Genomic DNA, 16,265 nt, shown 5'->3' on the forward strand with positions numbered 1-16,265 from the left:
TGTAGCATGATGGGCTACAATACCCAGAATGCTCTGTGTAACATATCTGGTTTGATCTCAGTAAAGATGTTGCCTGGGTACTAGTCTGTTTGTGCCTTGATACCACTCCTTGTCATGGCAAGGAGTGGCACGATGGCACAAACAGACTGGTACCCAGGCTAGTAAAGAGGTTTCTGAAGCTAACGTAATGTCCTGTCTCCTTATCAATCCAAGATGGAGATGAACAGGATGAGGATGAGGATGGTAGAGCTGGAGAGAGACAACACGACCATGACGGAACGCTTCAGAGTTATGGAGGTAGGCTTCTGGACTACACAGAAACTACACTGTGTACCACCTGGACTGGACTACACAGAAACTACACTGTGTATCACCTGGACTGGACTACACAGAAACTACACTGTGTTCACCTGGACTACACAGAAACTACACTGTGTTCATCTGGACTGGACTACACAGAAACTACACTATTTTAATCTGGACTACACATAAACTACACTGTGTTCACCTGGACTACACAGAAACTACACTGTGTTCATCTTGCTGAGACACTGCCATAGAGCTGGATAGAATGATTATCTCCCAACACACAAGCTCCTACTTTCATTTATTTCTAGATAGAAAACACAACCACTAATATCTAAGTGTTGAAACACAGAGGATGTCTCTAGAGAGCTGATCTCCTTTATGTTTCCTCCAGACGGAGCTGACCGAGGCCAGGGCCCAGATGGTGGAGGCCAACACTCAGGAATACGCCTTCAACTTCCTGCAGCAGTCTCTGAAGAATAAGATACAGGTCGCTGAGGTACAGTATAGGCTTCTCCGTAATCAGATTCCACCACAGACCCCGGTTAGTTAGCTGGGCCTATTCTACCACAGACCTCAGTTAGCTGGGCCTATTCTACCACAGACCTCAGTCAGTTAGCTGGGCCTATTCCACCACAGACCCCGGTTATTTAGCTGGGCCTATTCTACCACAGACCTCAGTTAGCTGGGCCTATTCTACCACAGACCTCAGTTAGCTGGGCCTATTCTACCACAGACCTCAGTCAGTTAGCTGGGCCTATTCTACCACAGACCTCAGTTAGCTGGGCCTATTCTACCACAGACCTCAGTTAGCTGGGCCTATTCTACCACAGACCTCAGTTAGCTGGGCCTATTCTACCACAGACCTCAGTTAGCTGGGCCTATTCTACCACAGACCTCAGTCAGTTAGCTGGGCCTATTCTACCACATACCTCAGTTAGCTGGGCCTATTCTACCACAGACCTCAGTTAGCTGGGCCTATTCTACCACAGACCTCAGTTAGCTGGGCCTATTCTACCACAGACCTCCGTTAGCTGGGCCTATTCTACCACAGACCTCAGTTAGCTGGGCCTATTCCACCACAGACCTCAGTTAGCTGGGCCTATTCTACCACAGACCTCAGTTAGCTGGGCCTATTCTACCACAGACCTGTCAGTTAGCTGGGCCTATTCTACCACAGACCTCCGTTAGCTGGGCCTATTCTACCACAGACCTCCGTTAGCTGGGCCTATTCTACCACAGACCTCCGTTAGCTGGGCCTATTCTACCACAGACCTCCGTTAGCTGGGCCTATTCTACCACAGACCTCAGTCAGTTAGCTGGGCCTATTCTACCACAGACCTCCGTTAGCTGGGCCTATTCTACCACAGACCTGTCAGTTAGCTGGGCCTATTCTACCACAGACCTCCGTTAGCTGGGCCTATTCTACCACAGACCTCCGTTAGCTGGGCCTATTCTACCACAGACCTCCGTTAGCTGGGCCTATTCTACCACAGACCTCCGTTAGCTGGGCCTATTCTACCACAGACCTCCGTTAGCTGGGCCTATTCTACCACAGACCTCCGTTAGCTGGGCCTATTCTACCACAGACCTCCGTTAGCTGGGCCTATTCTACCACAGACCTCAGTTAGCTGGGCCTATTCTACCACAGACCTGTCAGTCAGTTAGCTGGGCCTATTCTACCACAGACCTCAGTTAGCTGGGCCTATTCTACCACAGACCTGTCAGTCAGTTAGCTGGGCCTATTCTACCACAGACCTCCGTTAGCTGGGCCTATTCTACCACAGACCTCCGTTAGCTGGGCCTATTCTACCACAGACCTCCGTTAGCTGGGCCTATTCTACCACAGACCTCAGTTAGCTGGGCCTATTCTATCCCCTCTGTGCATCCAGAAAATGCACCCTACTCCCTACCATGACCCTGCTCAAAACGAGTGCACTATATAATGAATAGGGTTCCATTTCAGCCTCTGTGTCTGTCCTACACTATGTCCCCTATAGGAGGCGCTAGAGAAGCAGACGCTCCATGCCCAGGGGCTGTCAGAGAAGCTGTGGCTGTCTGAGAGACAGTTGGAGGATCTAGAGGTGGACAAGGAGACACGGGACAAGAAGAGATCAGAGCTCAGTGACACTGTCTTCAGACTGGAGACTGAGGTACAGTACTGTTCACTGTTACACACCTATAATGTAGCTACAAGGGTTGGGGTCAATTCTTATTAAATTCTTATTAAATTCTTATTCAATTCCCTTTCAAATTCCAGGGCAGTATTTAAAGTCAGAGATAATTCAATTCCTTTCAATTCTAATGTTAGGTCAATTCCAAGAATTGTATTCCCAATTCAATATTAACCCCAACAATTCCACAAATTCCAATTTTAATTAAATTCACTGAGGCTTTCAGGCAAAATATAGAAATACAAGTTTAAATGATTTTAAAACAAATCTTGCAGTCAGTTTGTTATTTAAATGTAATTTGTTATTTAAATGTAATTTGTTATTTTAATTTGTTATTTAAATTTAATTTGTTAATTTAATTTGTTATTTAAAGTGCATTTTTTCCTTTAACTGCATTTGAAATAAACACATATTACATTTCAATTAAATTCCAAAGGATGTATTTTACCATTTCAATTACGATTCCATTACTTGAAAATGGTTGAAATTCGAATTGAATTCAATGTAAATTTGTTTATTTTATTTATCTTGAATTGGAATTGACCAATTAGCTGCCTAAGTTTCAAATAGTTGTATCCACTGTACTGACACCAGGGGCGGAGGATTCAGAATCAGGAGCAAACAGCATTTCAGGAAAATCTGAACATTTTGGGATATAAAGTATGTAAAGGATGGATGGATGGGTACAAGATGGGGTACAGGATGGGTACAGGATGAGGTACAAGATGGGGTACAGGATGGGTACAGGATGGGGTACAGGATGGGTAGAGGATGGGTACAGGAGGGGTACAGGATGGGTACAAGATGGGGTACAGGATGGGTACAGGATGGGGTACAAGATGGGGTACAGGATGGGTACAAGATGGGGTACAGGATGGGTAGAGGATGGGTACAGGATGGGGTACAGGATGGGTACAGGATGGGGTACAAGATGGGGTACAGGATGGGTACAAGATGGGGTACAGGATGGGTAGAGGATGGGTACAAGATGGGTACAGGATGGGGTACAGGATGGGTACAAGATGGGGTACAGGATGGGTAGAGGATGGGTACAGGATGGGTACAGGATGGGGTACAAGATGGGGTACAGGATGGGTACAAGATGGGGTACAGGATGGGTAGAGGATGGGTACAAGATGGGTACAGGATGGGGTACAGGATGGGTACAAGATGGGGTACAGGATGGGTACAAGATGGGGTACAGGATGGGGTACAGGATGGGTACAAGATGGGGTACAGGATGGGTACAAGATGGGGTACAGGATGGGTACAAGATGGGTACAAGATGGGGTACAGGATGGGTACAGGATGGGGTACAGGATGGGGTACAGGATGGGTACAGGATGGGGTACAGGATGGGGTACAGGATGGGGTACAGGATGGGTACAGGATGGGTACAAGATGGGGTACAGGATGGGTACAGGATGGGGTACAGGATGGGGTACAGGATGGGGTACAGGATGGGGTACAGGATGGGGTACAGGATGGGGTACAGGATGGGTACAAGATGGGGTACAGGATGGGGTACAGGATGGGGTACAGGATGGGGTACAGGATGGGGTACAGGATGGGTACAGGATGGGTACAATATTTTTTAATTTATTTTATATTTTATTTAACTAGTTAGTTAAGAACAAATTCTTATTTTCAATGACAGCCTAGGAACAGTGGGTTAACTGCCTTGTTCGGGGGCAGAACGACAGATTTTCACCTTGTCAGTTCGGGGATTTGAACTTGCAACCTTTCGGTTACCAGTCCGAACCCTCTAACCACTAGGCCACCCTGCCGCCCCAATATGGGTACATTATGGGTAGAAGATGGGTACAGTTTCTATGTGTGACATTCTGGTCTCTTCCTCCACAGCTAGAAGAGGCTCTACAGAAAGCCACCCAGGCGACAGCAGAGCTCAGTCTGCAACAGAAGCTACGAGATGACGCCCTGCTGAGGGTAGAGGAGATGGAGGAGAGTTTACTGGAGAGGGGTCAGGAGCTGCAGATAGCCCAACAGACTGTCATCCGCCTACAGGGACAGGTAAAATACTGACCAAGGCCTTACAGCTAGGGTTAGGGTTAGTGGGTTATGGGGTTAGGGTTAGAGGGTTAGGGGGTTAGAGGGTTAGGGGGTTAGGGTTAGGGGGTTAGTGGGTTATGGGGTTAGGGTTAGAGGGTTAGGGTTAGAGGGTTAGGGTTAGGGGTTAGGGGTTAGGGTTAGAGGGTTAGGGTTAGTGGGTTAGGGGGTTAGGGTTAGAGGGTTAGTGGGTTAGGGGGTTAGGGTTAGAGGGTTAGGGGTTAGGGTTAGAGGGTTAGGGGTTAGGGTTAGGGGGTTAGTGTTAGAGGGTTAGGGGTTAGGGTTAGAGGGTTAGTGGGTTAGGGGTTAGGGTTAGAGGGTTAGGGGTTAGGGTTAGAGGGTTAGGGGTTAGGGGTTAGGGTTAGGGGTTAGGGGTTAGGGTTAGAGGGTTAGGGGGTTAGGGTTAGGGGGTTAGGGTGGAGGAGGTGGATTCAGAGAGCCCAGCAGACTGTGATCAGCCTCCAGGGACAGGTAGATAAGGACATAGGCCTTACAAGGTCTGACAGCATTCGTTGGTGTAGACCTTACTATAGTCAAACGCCAATAAACAACTTGTCTTTGAGATCGACTTGTGGAAGTAATTTCTGCTTAAGTCGACATCCATGTGTTTACAGCAATCGTGTCACCTACTTGACCCAAACTGTAAAATGTGTGTCCATTATGTGGTTTTCTGTATGTGTTGTCAGGTAAACTGATAGATAACGGTATGTGTTGTCAGGGAAACTGATAGATAACTGTATGTGTTGTCAGGTAAACTGATAGATAACGGTATGTGTTGTCAGGTAAACTGATAGATAACTGTATGTGTTGTCAGGTAAACTGATAGATAACTGTATGTGTTGTCAGGTAAACTGATAGATAACTGTATGTGTTGTCAGGTAAACTGATAGATAACTGTATGTGTTGTCAGGTAAACTGGTAGATAACTGTATGTGTTGTCAGGTAAACTGATAGATAACTGTATGTGTTGTCAGGTAAACTGATAGATAACTGTATGTGTTGTCAGGTGTCAGGTAAACTGATAGATAACTGTATGTGTTGTCAGGTAAACTGATAGATAACGGTATGTGTTGTCAGGTAAACTGATAGATAACTGTATGTGTTGTCAGGTAAACTGATAGATAACTGTATGTGTTGTCAGGTAAACTGATAGATGACTGTATGTGTTGTCAGGTAAACTGATAGATAACTGTATGTGTTGTCAGGTAAACTGATAGATAACTGTATGTGTTGTCAGGTAAACTGATAGATAACTGTATGTGTTGTCAGGTAAACTGATAGATAACTGTATGTGTTGTCAGGTAAACTGATAGATAACTGTATGTGTTGTCAGGTGTCAGGTAAACTGATAGATAACTGTATGTGTTGTCAGGTAAACTGATAGATAACTGTATGTGTTGTCAGGTAAACTGATAGATAACTGTATGTGTTGTCAGGTAAACTGATAGATAACTGTATGTGTTGTCAGGTAAACTGATAGATAACTGTATGTGTTGTCAGGTAAACTGGTAGATAACTGTATGTGTTGTCAGGTGTCAGGTAAACTGATAGATAACTGTATGTGTTGTCAGGTAAACTGATAGATAACTGTATGTGTTGTCAGGTAAACTGATAGATAACTGTATGTGTTGTCAGGTAAACTGATAGATAACTGTATGTGTTGTCAGGTGTCAGGTAAACTGATAGATAACTGTATGTGTTGTCAGGTGTCTGATAAACTGATAGATGACTGTATGTGTTGTCAGGTGTCTGATAGGCTGATAGATAAGGAGCGTTCCCTGGAGGAGGAGATCCAGCTGAGAGAGAGAGTTCAGCTGCAGTTGAAGCAGGCAGAGAGGAGCGTAGAGGACCTAACCATGGAGCTACAGACGGCTGCACAGACCAAGGAAGACCTGGTCAAGCAACTCAAACAGGCTCAGGTTGGTACACAGTTGCCCTGTTTACACCTGGTTCTAACATGTGTCCTTTGTCCTGATTGTGCCCACATTTGTAGACAGGTGTAGACGATTAAAATGTGCATTGTGATCTGACCACAGCACAGCAAAGACAGGCCCTAGTTTAGATACCATGTAGACAACATACCAGGCCAGTACAACCATAAGACTACAATTCACACTAAACATACATACACAAGCAAGTCAATTGAGCTCATGTCATTCTGGGTTAATGAAGTATTACTTATGCAAATCCCTTAATTCAATCTATGTGTTCCTAATCTTAATCTAATCTTCACTGTTTAATCTCATTATAAGATGCTTTTTAGAAGAGCGGAGAGTGAGAGAGTAGACTGTATGAAGATATACTGCAGATATAGAGACAGTAGACTGTATGAACTGTGGGAGACATACTGCAGATATAGAGACAATAGACTGTATGAACTGTGGGAGATATAATGCAGATATAGAGAAAGTAGACTGTATGGACCGTGGCAGAGATACTGTAGATATAGAGACAGTAGACTGTATGAACTGTGGGAGAGATACTGTAGATATAGAGACAGTAGACCTTATGAACTGTGAGAGAGATACTGTAGATATAGAGACAATAGACTGTATGAACTGTGAGAGATATACTGTAGATATAGAGACAATAGACTGTATGAACTGTGAGAGATATACTGTAGATATAGAGACAATAGACTGTATGAACTGTGAGAGAGATACTGTAGATATAGAGACAGTAGACTGTATGAACTGTGAGAGAGATACTGTAGATATAGAGACAATAGACTGTATGAACTGTGAGAGAGATACTGTAGATATAGAGACAATAGACTGTATGAACTGTGAGAGAGATACTGTAGATATAGAGACAGTAGACCTTATGAACTGTGAGAGAGATACTGTAGATATAGAGACAATAGACTGTATGAACTGTGAGAGAGATACTGTAGATATAGAGACAATAGACTGTATGAACTGTGAGAGAGATACTGTAGATATAGAGACAGTAGAGAAAAAGGCTACAGATACATTTACTCACATGTACAAACTTCTGTGTCAACGTTCTCTTTGGAGTCAATGCAGGGTTATTGTAAAATATGAATGATTGGTTGATTGATTGGTTGATTGGTTGATTGATTGATTGATTGGTTGATGCGTTTCTCCAGGAGAAACTGTTAGATCTTGAGAGCGACCTGGAGGAGATGCAGGACAGTGAACAGAGATGGGCCAGCAAGAACAAGAGAGCCATCGAACAGGTCTGTCTGTCTGTCTGTCTGTCTGTCTGTCTGTCTGTCTGTCTGTCTGCCTGCCTGTCTGTCTGTCTGTCTGTCTGTCTGTCTGTCTGGACCTGGGCCTCTCACCCCTGACCCCAACACTCCTTACTGTTGTAATGTGTTCGCTTTCACACGAGCATCTACTTTCTCCTCTTACCCTCATTTACTTCCTTTCTCCTCTTACCCTCATCTACTTGCTCCTCTTACCCTCATCTACTTACTTCCTTTCTCCTCTTACCCTCATCTACTTACTTCCTTTCTCCTCTTACCCTCATCTACTTACTTCCTTTCTCCTCTTACCCTCATCTACTTGCTCCTCTTACCCTCATCTACTCCTCTTACCCTCATCTACTTACTTCCTTTCTCCTCTTACCCTCATCTACTTACTTCCTTTCTCCTCTTACCCTCATCTACTTACTTCCTTTCTCCTCTTACCCTCATCTACTTACTTCCTTTCTCCTCTTACCCTCATCTACTTACTTCCTTTCTCCTCTTACCCTCATCTACTTACTTCCTTTCTCCTCTTACCCTCATCTACTTGCTCCTCTTACCCTCATCTACTTACTTCCTTTCTCCTCTTACCCTCATCTACTTACTTCCTTTCTCCTCATCTACTTACTTCCTTGAGTGATCCCTGGCCAGAACTAATTCTATCCTGAAGTCCGTCTACAGAGAAAGACAAGGTTGTTTAAAAGTGTGTTGTAGTATGTACCTTAAAAAAAAGGTCTCCTTTAAACGATGTCTCCTTGGGGTTGGGAAGATTCCAAGGCCCTCGATTGGAGGGGTGGATTTACTGTATGTGATTGTAAACCCCCCAAAACAACATTCTTAAAAGGCGTGTTTGGGATGTTTGTTGTGTCCTTCACAGACGGAACAGCTCCAGCTGAAGCTGATCCAGCAGAAAGATGTGAATGAGCAGCTGGACAGTGAGAAGAGCATCCTGGAGAGACAGGTACTGTACAGTTCACTATCTACCGGTGGGGTTTTCACTGGAAACAGTTTGAACCTACAGGGGTTTTCATGTCATTCTGTGATGTATATCTATGTGATATTGCGTCACCACCCGTTCTATCAACGTTGTCCTTTCATCATGAACATACAATGCTAAACAATGCTACAATGCTACAATGCTACAATGCTACAATGCTACAATGCTACGATGCTACAATGCTACAATGCTACAATGCTACGATGCTACAATGCTACAATGCTACAATGCTATAAAAAAAAGACATTAAAACCGTGTCATCAGTGTATACATTTAAAGGTGTAGTATGTATGGGTGTAACTGTTGCGTCTGTGATGAATGATGGAGCAGTGGCAGCATGCTTTGTGTCTTGTGAAAGCCACGAGTCAAAGTGAACACCTCGGTGCTCTGTATATATATATCCAGCTGCGGGACCTGCGTGTGGAGGTGGAGAACCTCCAACACACCAGAGTTCATGAGGATGTCATCACTAAGACGGAGAGCCGGGCCAAGGAGCTGGAGAACGCTCTGAGGGTGGAGGAGAGGAACAAGGTGGTGATGAGCAACACCATCAGTAAACTGGAGAGGAAGAACAACGAACTGTCTGATCAGCTGGAGGAGGAACATAAGATGGCCAAGGAGCAGAAGGACCTGGTAGGGCACATGCACTAACACCACCACTCCACTTGGGGGCAGTAAAGAGACTTGTGAAATGGTTCACTCCACTTTGGGGTGGTTAAGAGACTTGTGGAATGGTTCACTCCACTTGGGGTAGTTAAGAGACTTGTGGAATGGTTCACTCCACTTGGGGGTGGTTAAGAGACTTGTGAAATGGTTCACTCCACTTGGGGGTGGTTAAGAGACTTGTGGAATGGTTCACTCCACTTGGGGGTGGTTAAGAGACTTGTGAAATGGTTCACTCCACTTGGGGGTGGTTAAGAGACTTGTGAAATGGTTCACTCCACTTGGGGGTGGTTAAGAGACTTGTGGAATGGTTCACTCCACTTGGGGGTAGTTAAGAAACTTGTGGAATGGTTCACTCCACTTGGGGGTAGTTAAGAGACTTGTGGAATGGTTCACTCCACTTGGGGGTGGTTAAGAGACTTGTGGAATGGTTCACTCCACTTGGGGGTGGTAAAGAGACTTGTGGAATGGTTCACTCCACTTGGGGGTGGTTAAGAGACTTGTAAAATGGTTCACTCCACTTGGGGGTGGTAAAGAGACTTGTGGAATGGTTAACATTGTGTGTGGGAGTGTATTGTGATTGACCACATTGGGAACACTTTACTTAAAGCCTTCAGGTATAATGCAGTATTATGCAATTATAATGCATGAGAAGACTTGTCGTAGGCATGTATGAATCCCTTAAACTATATAATTATCATCTTATAATGATCCTGACCTATGACCCCCTCATCAGATGTCCCAGAGGATGCGTTCCCTGAAGCGTCAGCTGAACGAGGCGGAGGAGGAGTCCAGTCGTAGAGACGCTCAGTACCGCCACACCCAGAGAGAACTGACAGAGGAGAGAGAGACCTCCAACAGACTACAGAAACAGCTCCTAGACCAGCACCTCCAACTCAAGTACCTGGTTTAGAAATAAAGGTTCAATGAATGACAGAGAGGGAGACAGGGAGGCAGAGAGTCAGAGAGAGAGAGAGAGAGAGAGAGAGAGAGAGAGAGAGAGAGAGGCAGAGAGACGAGGAGACAGAGAGAGAGGCAGAGACAAAGAGGCAGAGAGAGAGAGAGACAGAGAGAGAGAGGCAGAGACAGGCAGAGAGAGAGAGAGAGACAGAGAAAGACAGAGAGAGAGAGAGGCAGAGAGAGACAGAGCGACAGAGAGAGATACAGAGAGAGAGAGGCAGAGAGAGAGACAGAGAGACAGAGAGAGGCAGAGAGAGAGAGAGAGAGAGATACAGAGATACAGAGAGAGAGAGGCAGAGAGAGAGAGAGAGAGAGAGAGAGAGAGAGACAGAGAAAGACAGAGAGAGAGAGAGGCAGAGACAGAGACAGAGGCAGAGAGAGACAGAGCGACAGAGAGAGAGAGAGAGAGAGAGACGGAGAGAGGCAGAGAGAGGTCTGAAAGGATTGCTTTGTGTAATCAATATAGGGAACTTTCTACTTAATAGGGAATGGGGGGGGGGGGATACCTAGTCAGCTTTCCAGCTCTATGTATTCAACTGAAATGTGTCTTCCACATTTAAGCCAACACCTCTAAATCAGAGAGGTGCCACCAACTAGCCTATCAGAAGGCAAGCCGAAGCATAATTCTACACACATCCTTTCAGAACTACAGGTCTGTTTACGGATTAGGGGCTACGGGTCAAATCAGGATGAATAAATCGAGAGAGAGAGAGAGACAGAGACAGAGACAGCGAGTGAGCGAGAGTGTGAGCGAGCACAAGAGAGAGAGAGAGATGTTTCCCATGCCAATAAAGCCCTTGAATTGAATTGAATTGAAATTGAAATTGAATTGAGAGAGAGCGAGCACAAGAGAAAGAGAGAGCGAGCACAAGAGAGAGAGAGAGCGAGCACAAGAGAGAGAGTAATCGCAAGAGAGAGAGAGAGAGAGAGAGAGAGGGCAAAAGAGAGAGAGAGAGAGCGCAAGAGAGAGAGAGCAAATGAGAGAGAGTAATTGCGAGAGAGAGAGAGAGAGGGCAAAAGAGAGAGAGAGAGAGTGATATACCGTTGAGTGATATACTGTTAGAAGTGTGGGACACAAAGTAACACTCTCCTTTGCCTTGTAGACGTAAGGAGTCCACCATGGCGATGAGACAGACTCTGGAAGATCTACGTCTGGACCTTAGTGTGGATGAGGAGGACCAGACCCCTCCAGTACCCACGGCCTCCAAGGCCTGAGACACCCTTCCTGGGACAGTATTGCAGCATCGCACCAGACATACTAGCCTTACTCATAACGCCTTTGTCCTAGATTCAATCCGGCCCGCAGAAGATCCATGCCATTGCGCGATTGACATTTATAGCTCATTTCCCATTGATCCGGCATATGCAGCATTCAACGTGAATGTGGGTCTCAGCAAATGGTGGGAATGTTGCCTTTAAAACGTGTATAAATGGGACAAAATGAGATGGGATTTGAATCTAGGCCATTATTGATAAAGGTACCATTCATACCACCAAATACAGGACCCACAGGGAACATACAGCAGCCTCCTGTCAGCCAATCAAATCAGCACCCGCGTGTTTGATTTTCAGGTTCAGCCAATCAAATCAGGTTAAAAAAATTACTGTAGCATCTGATAAAACATTTATTTTTTATTTTTTATTAAATCTGCAGGTAATTGAAAATGTAAACCAGTGTGTCTTTACTTCTTGTGTTCCATCAGGCTGCGTTTCCCAAACTCGGTCCTCTGGACCTCAAACGGGGTGTACATTTCGGTTTTTACACTACACAGCTGGTTTATATGATCTAAGCTTTAATCAGCTGTGTATTGCGACCCCCGTTGGGGTCCAGAGGTCAGAGTTTGTGAAACCCTGCCATAAGGGAGTTTATTTGGTAAACTCCTGGACAAGATTTTTTTTTAAATGTAAGTAAGTTAAAATCCTATGGGCTTGTATCTTTCCTGATTCACTTACTAGTTAGTGCCTTATAACAGAGATAATCAATTGGAAAATAAAAAAACATTTTATTAAATCAATTGTGTCAAATATGACTAACAATAAAAATAGACATAGGATTTGGGGATTATGTAATGTTAGAGGGATTTGGGAAATATTGTCTGCAAATTACCAAAGCAAATCTGTTGCAAAATGTAGTTTAATAGTTTGTTAGAAGCATTATACATTCATTTCCACTTATCTTGTATCTCCGTGGTCATGGGTATTACTGTGCTGCACTGTAGACTTTGGGGAAAAGGGAGCTGTATTTTATTAATATATATAAATGAAAAACCTTTATTTTTACACCCATTGAGCAGAATGTGGAAGTGTCTTCCTTTATGCTTGAAGGACAGACAGCCGGTGGGACCATTTAACAATATACTCCACTGTTTACAACACCTGTTACTTCAACCCTGAGCGAAACATGGGTGAGCAGAACCTGGGTGAGCAGAACCTGGGTGAGCAGAACCTGGGTGAGCAGAACCTGGGTGAGCAGAACATGGGCGAGCAGAACATGGGCGAGCAGAACCTGGGCGAGCAGAACCTGGGTGAGCAGAACCTGGGCGGGCAAAACCTGGGCGAGCAGAACCTGGGTGAGCAGAACCTGGGTGAGCAGAACCTGGGCGAGCAGAACCTGGGCGAGCAGAACCTGGGCGAGCAGAACCTGGGCGAGCAGAACCTGGGCGAGCAGAACCTGGGCGAGCAGAACCTGGGTGAGGAACCCAAGAAAACCTGAAGAGGAGAACCTGGGTGAGCAGAACCTGGGTGAGCAGAACCTGGAGATCAGCAGAACCTAGAGCAGAACCTGGGCGAGCAGAACCTGGGCGAGCAGAACCTGGGTGAGCAGAACCTGGGAGTGAGTGAGGACCCAAGACAGAAGAGGAAAGAGACCATGTCATGGAATCACTAATAGACACTGTGTACTCAGGCTCCTCCCTCACTGAGGTGGAATCACTAACAGACACTGTGTACTCAGGCTCCTCCCTCACTGAGGTGGAATCACCAACAGACACTGTGTACTCAGGCTCCTCCATCACTGAGCAGGTAGGGGTGAGGATCTCGTGTGTATTGTGATGGGATTTTAAATTGTGATAATAAGATGTTTTCTGGGTGTTTTTCTGGTTATATAGAGCTCCACTCTATTGGGTCACTGTCAGGGGAAACGTACAGTATTTCGGTTGGCAAAATGTTCCTTTTCTCCTTTCTTCTTCGCTGGCAAAACCAAATAAAGGGACGCAGTGTTATTGAGACCCTGTTTTTTTCTATAATCTACTATAGGCCTATATATTAAAACGATAGAGAGCAATAGTAATGGCGTCTTTTTGAGGGCGCTAAAGGAACTCCACCTTGGCTTTGTTTGACTAATTAATGTTTTTGTGTTGTTTGTTGGTTGTTTGTTGGTTAAATGGTCAAAATAAGGCATGTGGTAAACACAGACTTAGGAGATTTTATACGTTTTGTTCTATGAGATAATCTTTGTCAGTTAACATCACTTTTTTTTTGGTGAATTTTGAAGCATCTATGTACTCAAAACAAGTGAAAAGCTACCGATGTGCTAAAGGTTGCCTTTGACGTCGCCAACGAAGCGAGCGCTCGAAGCTCGAGAACTCCTAACACTTGGCTGTTGTAGTTCCATTTCTGACAGCTAGCGACTCTTTAGCAACGGACTCATTTTGATTCATAAAGGTCATGTTAAACTGACTGATTCTGGTGTTGACCTCAAACCTTATTTCCCCGTTTATTTCACCCATAGGAATGTCTGCACGATCCAGATGTAGAAACTAACAACTCATTACGTTATTTTTTTACATGGCTTCGAGCTAGCGAGTTCTGTAAGTGATATTATTTTCACGTGACTTCAGATGTCACGTGACTGCAGACTTCAGATGTCACGTGACTGCAGACTTCAGATGTCACGTGACTGCAGACTTCAGATGTCACGTGACTGCAGACTTCAGATGTCACGTGACTGCAGACTTCAGATGTCACGTGACTGCAGACTGCAGATGTCACGTGACTGCAGACTTCAGATGTTGTTGTTGTTGTTGTTGTTGTGATAAAGGTGCTGGTATTTATTCTCCTTTTCTGATGTTTTTATCTGCCTACAACTAAGAATGTTAAATACATAAATAAATATAAATATTAAATAATTTTTGTTTTAATGTTTCTGTGTTCCTTTCTTTGATATATTTTCAGTCCATCAAAATATATAATATATTTTTTTACACTTTGTTATGTGACAGATGGTTGTTGATAATGTTGTTGTTGGTTGTTTTTGTTGTTGTTGTTGTTGTGATAAAGGTGCTGTGTATTTATTCTCCTTTTCTGATGTTTTTATCTGCCTCAACTAAGAATGTTTTTGGTTATACCTCATAAATAAATATAACTATTAAATAATTTTTGTTTTTCAATGTTTTTTGGTGTTCCTTATCATTTGTGTTTTGGTTAGTGTATCATCATTTGTCAGTCCATCAAAATATATCAATATATTTTTTGGTTACACTTTGTTATTTGTGACCTCAGAGGTCTGTGTTTTGGTTAGTGTACCTCAAAGGTTAGTGTACCTCATATCATAGGTGTGTGTTTTGGTTAGTGTACCTCATATCATAGGTGTGTGTTTTGGTTAGTGTACCTCATATCATAGGTGTGTGTTTTGGTTAGTGTACCTCATATCATAGGTGTGTGTTTTGGTTAGTGTACCTCATATCATAGGTGTGTGTTTTGGTTAGTGTACCTCATATCATAGGTGTGTGTTTTGGTTAGTGTACCTCATATCATAGGTGTGTGTTTTGGTTAGTGTACCTCATATCATAGGTGTGTGTTTTGGTTGTAGTTGATGATTTGACAGGCTTATTTTAATGTTGACTACACTGCGCTAATGGCAGTGTGCGATTGTTGAAATCTATGACATGAATAACGACTTCCTGTCAGTTTATTTACATGTTCCAATTGGTAGTAAAAAAAGACTTTGGATTAGATTCTGCATCTGCTTTGTGTTTGATGTTCAGTTACACATTGTAGGAGTGTGTGTGTGTGTGTGTGTGTGTGTGTGTGTGTGTGTGTGTGTGTGTGTGTGTGTGTGTGTGTGTGTGTGTGTGTGTGTGTGTGTGTGTGTGTGGTGACATATTGTGTGTGGTGACATATTGCAGGGTGAACCTCCCTGACAAAAAGGAAGATTTAATTGAACACAGTCCAGATGGGAGCTGTCATAGAGAGGTATGGGAGGAGAGGAGTACAGTAGCGCACAACACACACACACACACACACACGGATGCGGCCACAACACACACACACGGATGCGGGCACAACACACACACACAAACACACACACACATACACACACACACACACAAACAGGAGCTGTCATGAATAGAAGAAGTAGAGAAATATGGAACACAGACAGACACATTAAAACACTCCTCTGGACCAGATGACAGGGCATTAATAAATACATGAATATTCATGAACTGATTGTGTTGTTGTGCGTCTCCTTGTCTCAGAATGTGGTCTGATTAGCAATTAAGCCCATACAAGGGCAACAAGCTCTTACAGTGCAGAATACGACATTTGTCCCAAAAAAATTCACATTTTAAAGGTTAATTTTAGGCATTAATTCCGAATAGTTAAGGTTTGCGATTAAACAATTGAACACGCGACCCTGTGATTGAACATGCGACCCTGTGATTGAACATGCGACCATGTGATTGAACATGCGACCCTGTGATTGAACACGCGACTCTGGGATTGAACATGCGACCCTGTGATTGAACACGCGACCCTGTGATTGAACACGTGACCCTGTGATTGAACACGCGACCCTGTGATTGAACACGCGACCCTGTGATAGAACACGTGACCCTGTGATAGAACACGTGACCCTGTGATTGAACACGCGACCCTGTGATTGAACACG

General features: G+C 44.3%; 1 protein-coding gene and 1 long non-coding RNA gene across 59 annotated transcripts in view; one reads left to right on the plus strand and one right to left on the minus strand.

Moving 5' to 3' along the window:
* LOC118381220 (cingulin-like protein 1) overlaps window positions 1-12,386 on the plus strand; it is a 93,751-nt gene extending 81,365 nt beyond the window's left edge. For all 47 annotated transcript variants that reach the window (XM_052524941.1, XM_052524937.1, XM_052524983.1 and 44 more), the window contains 10 exons: window positions 214-297; window positions 701-805; window positions 2,307-2,459; window positions 4,344-4,511; window positions 6,293-6,466; window positions 7,657-7,746; window positions 8,633-8,716; window positions 9,158-9,385; window positions 10,152-10,315; window positions 11,479-12,386. In XM_052524941.1, the coding sequence (XP_052380901.1) occupies window positions 214-297; window positions 701-805; window positions 2,307-2,459; window positions 4,344-4,511; window positions 6,293-6,466; window positions 7,657-7,746; window positions 8,633-8,716; window positions 9,158-9,385; window positions 10,152-10,315; window positions 11,479-11,590 (1,362 nt within the window). In that variant the 3' untranslated portion in view covers window positions 11,591-12,386. The remainder of the gene's footprint in view (window positions 1-213; window positions 298-700; window positions 806-2,306; window positions 2,460-4,343; window positions 4,512-6,292; window positions 6,467-7,656; window positions 7,747-8,632; window positions 8,717-9,157; window positions 9,386-10,151; window positions 10,316-11,478) is intronic.
* LOC127931675 (uncharacterized) lies at window positions 739-2,286 on the minus strand. 12 transcript variants are annotated; one of them, XR_008142301.1, is made up of 6 exons: window positions 2,065-2,286; window positions 1,712-1,928; window positions 1,489-1,612; window positions 1,239-1,362; window positions 1,080-1,203; window positions 813-1,044 (listed from the first exon to the last, which is right to left on the minus strand). It is a non-coding gene; the product is annotated as an uncharacterized LOC127931675 (long non-coding RNA). The 12 variants fall into 12 exon arrangements; XR_008142296.1 differs by having other exon boundaries at window positions 1,239-1,393; window positions 1,456-1,612; XR_008142302.1 differs by having other exon boundaries at window positions 1,239-1,612; window positions 1,712-1,959; window positions 2,096-2,286.
* Window positions 12,387-16,265: the final 3,879 nt, after the last annotated feature.

This window comes from Oncorhynchus keta, chromosome 9 (genome assembly GCF_023373465.1).
Source record: "Oncorhynchus keta strain PuntledgeMale-10-30-2019 chromosome 9, Oket_V2, whole genome shotgun sequence".
NCBI lineage: Eukaryota > Metazoa > Chordata > Actinopteri > Salmoniformes > Salmonidae > Oncorhynchus > Oncorhynchus keta.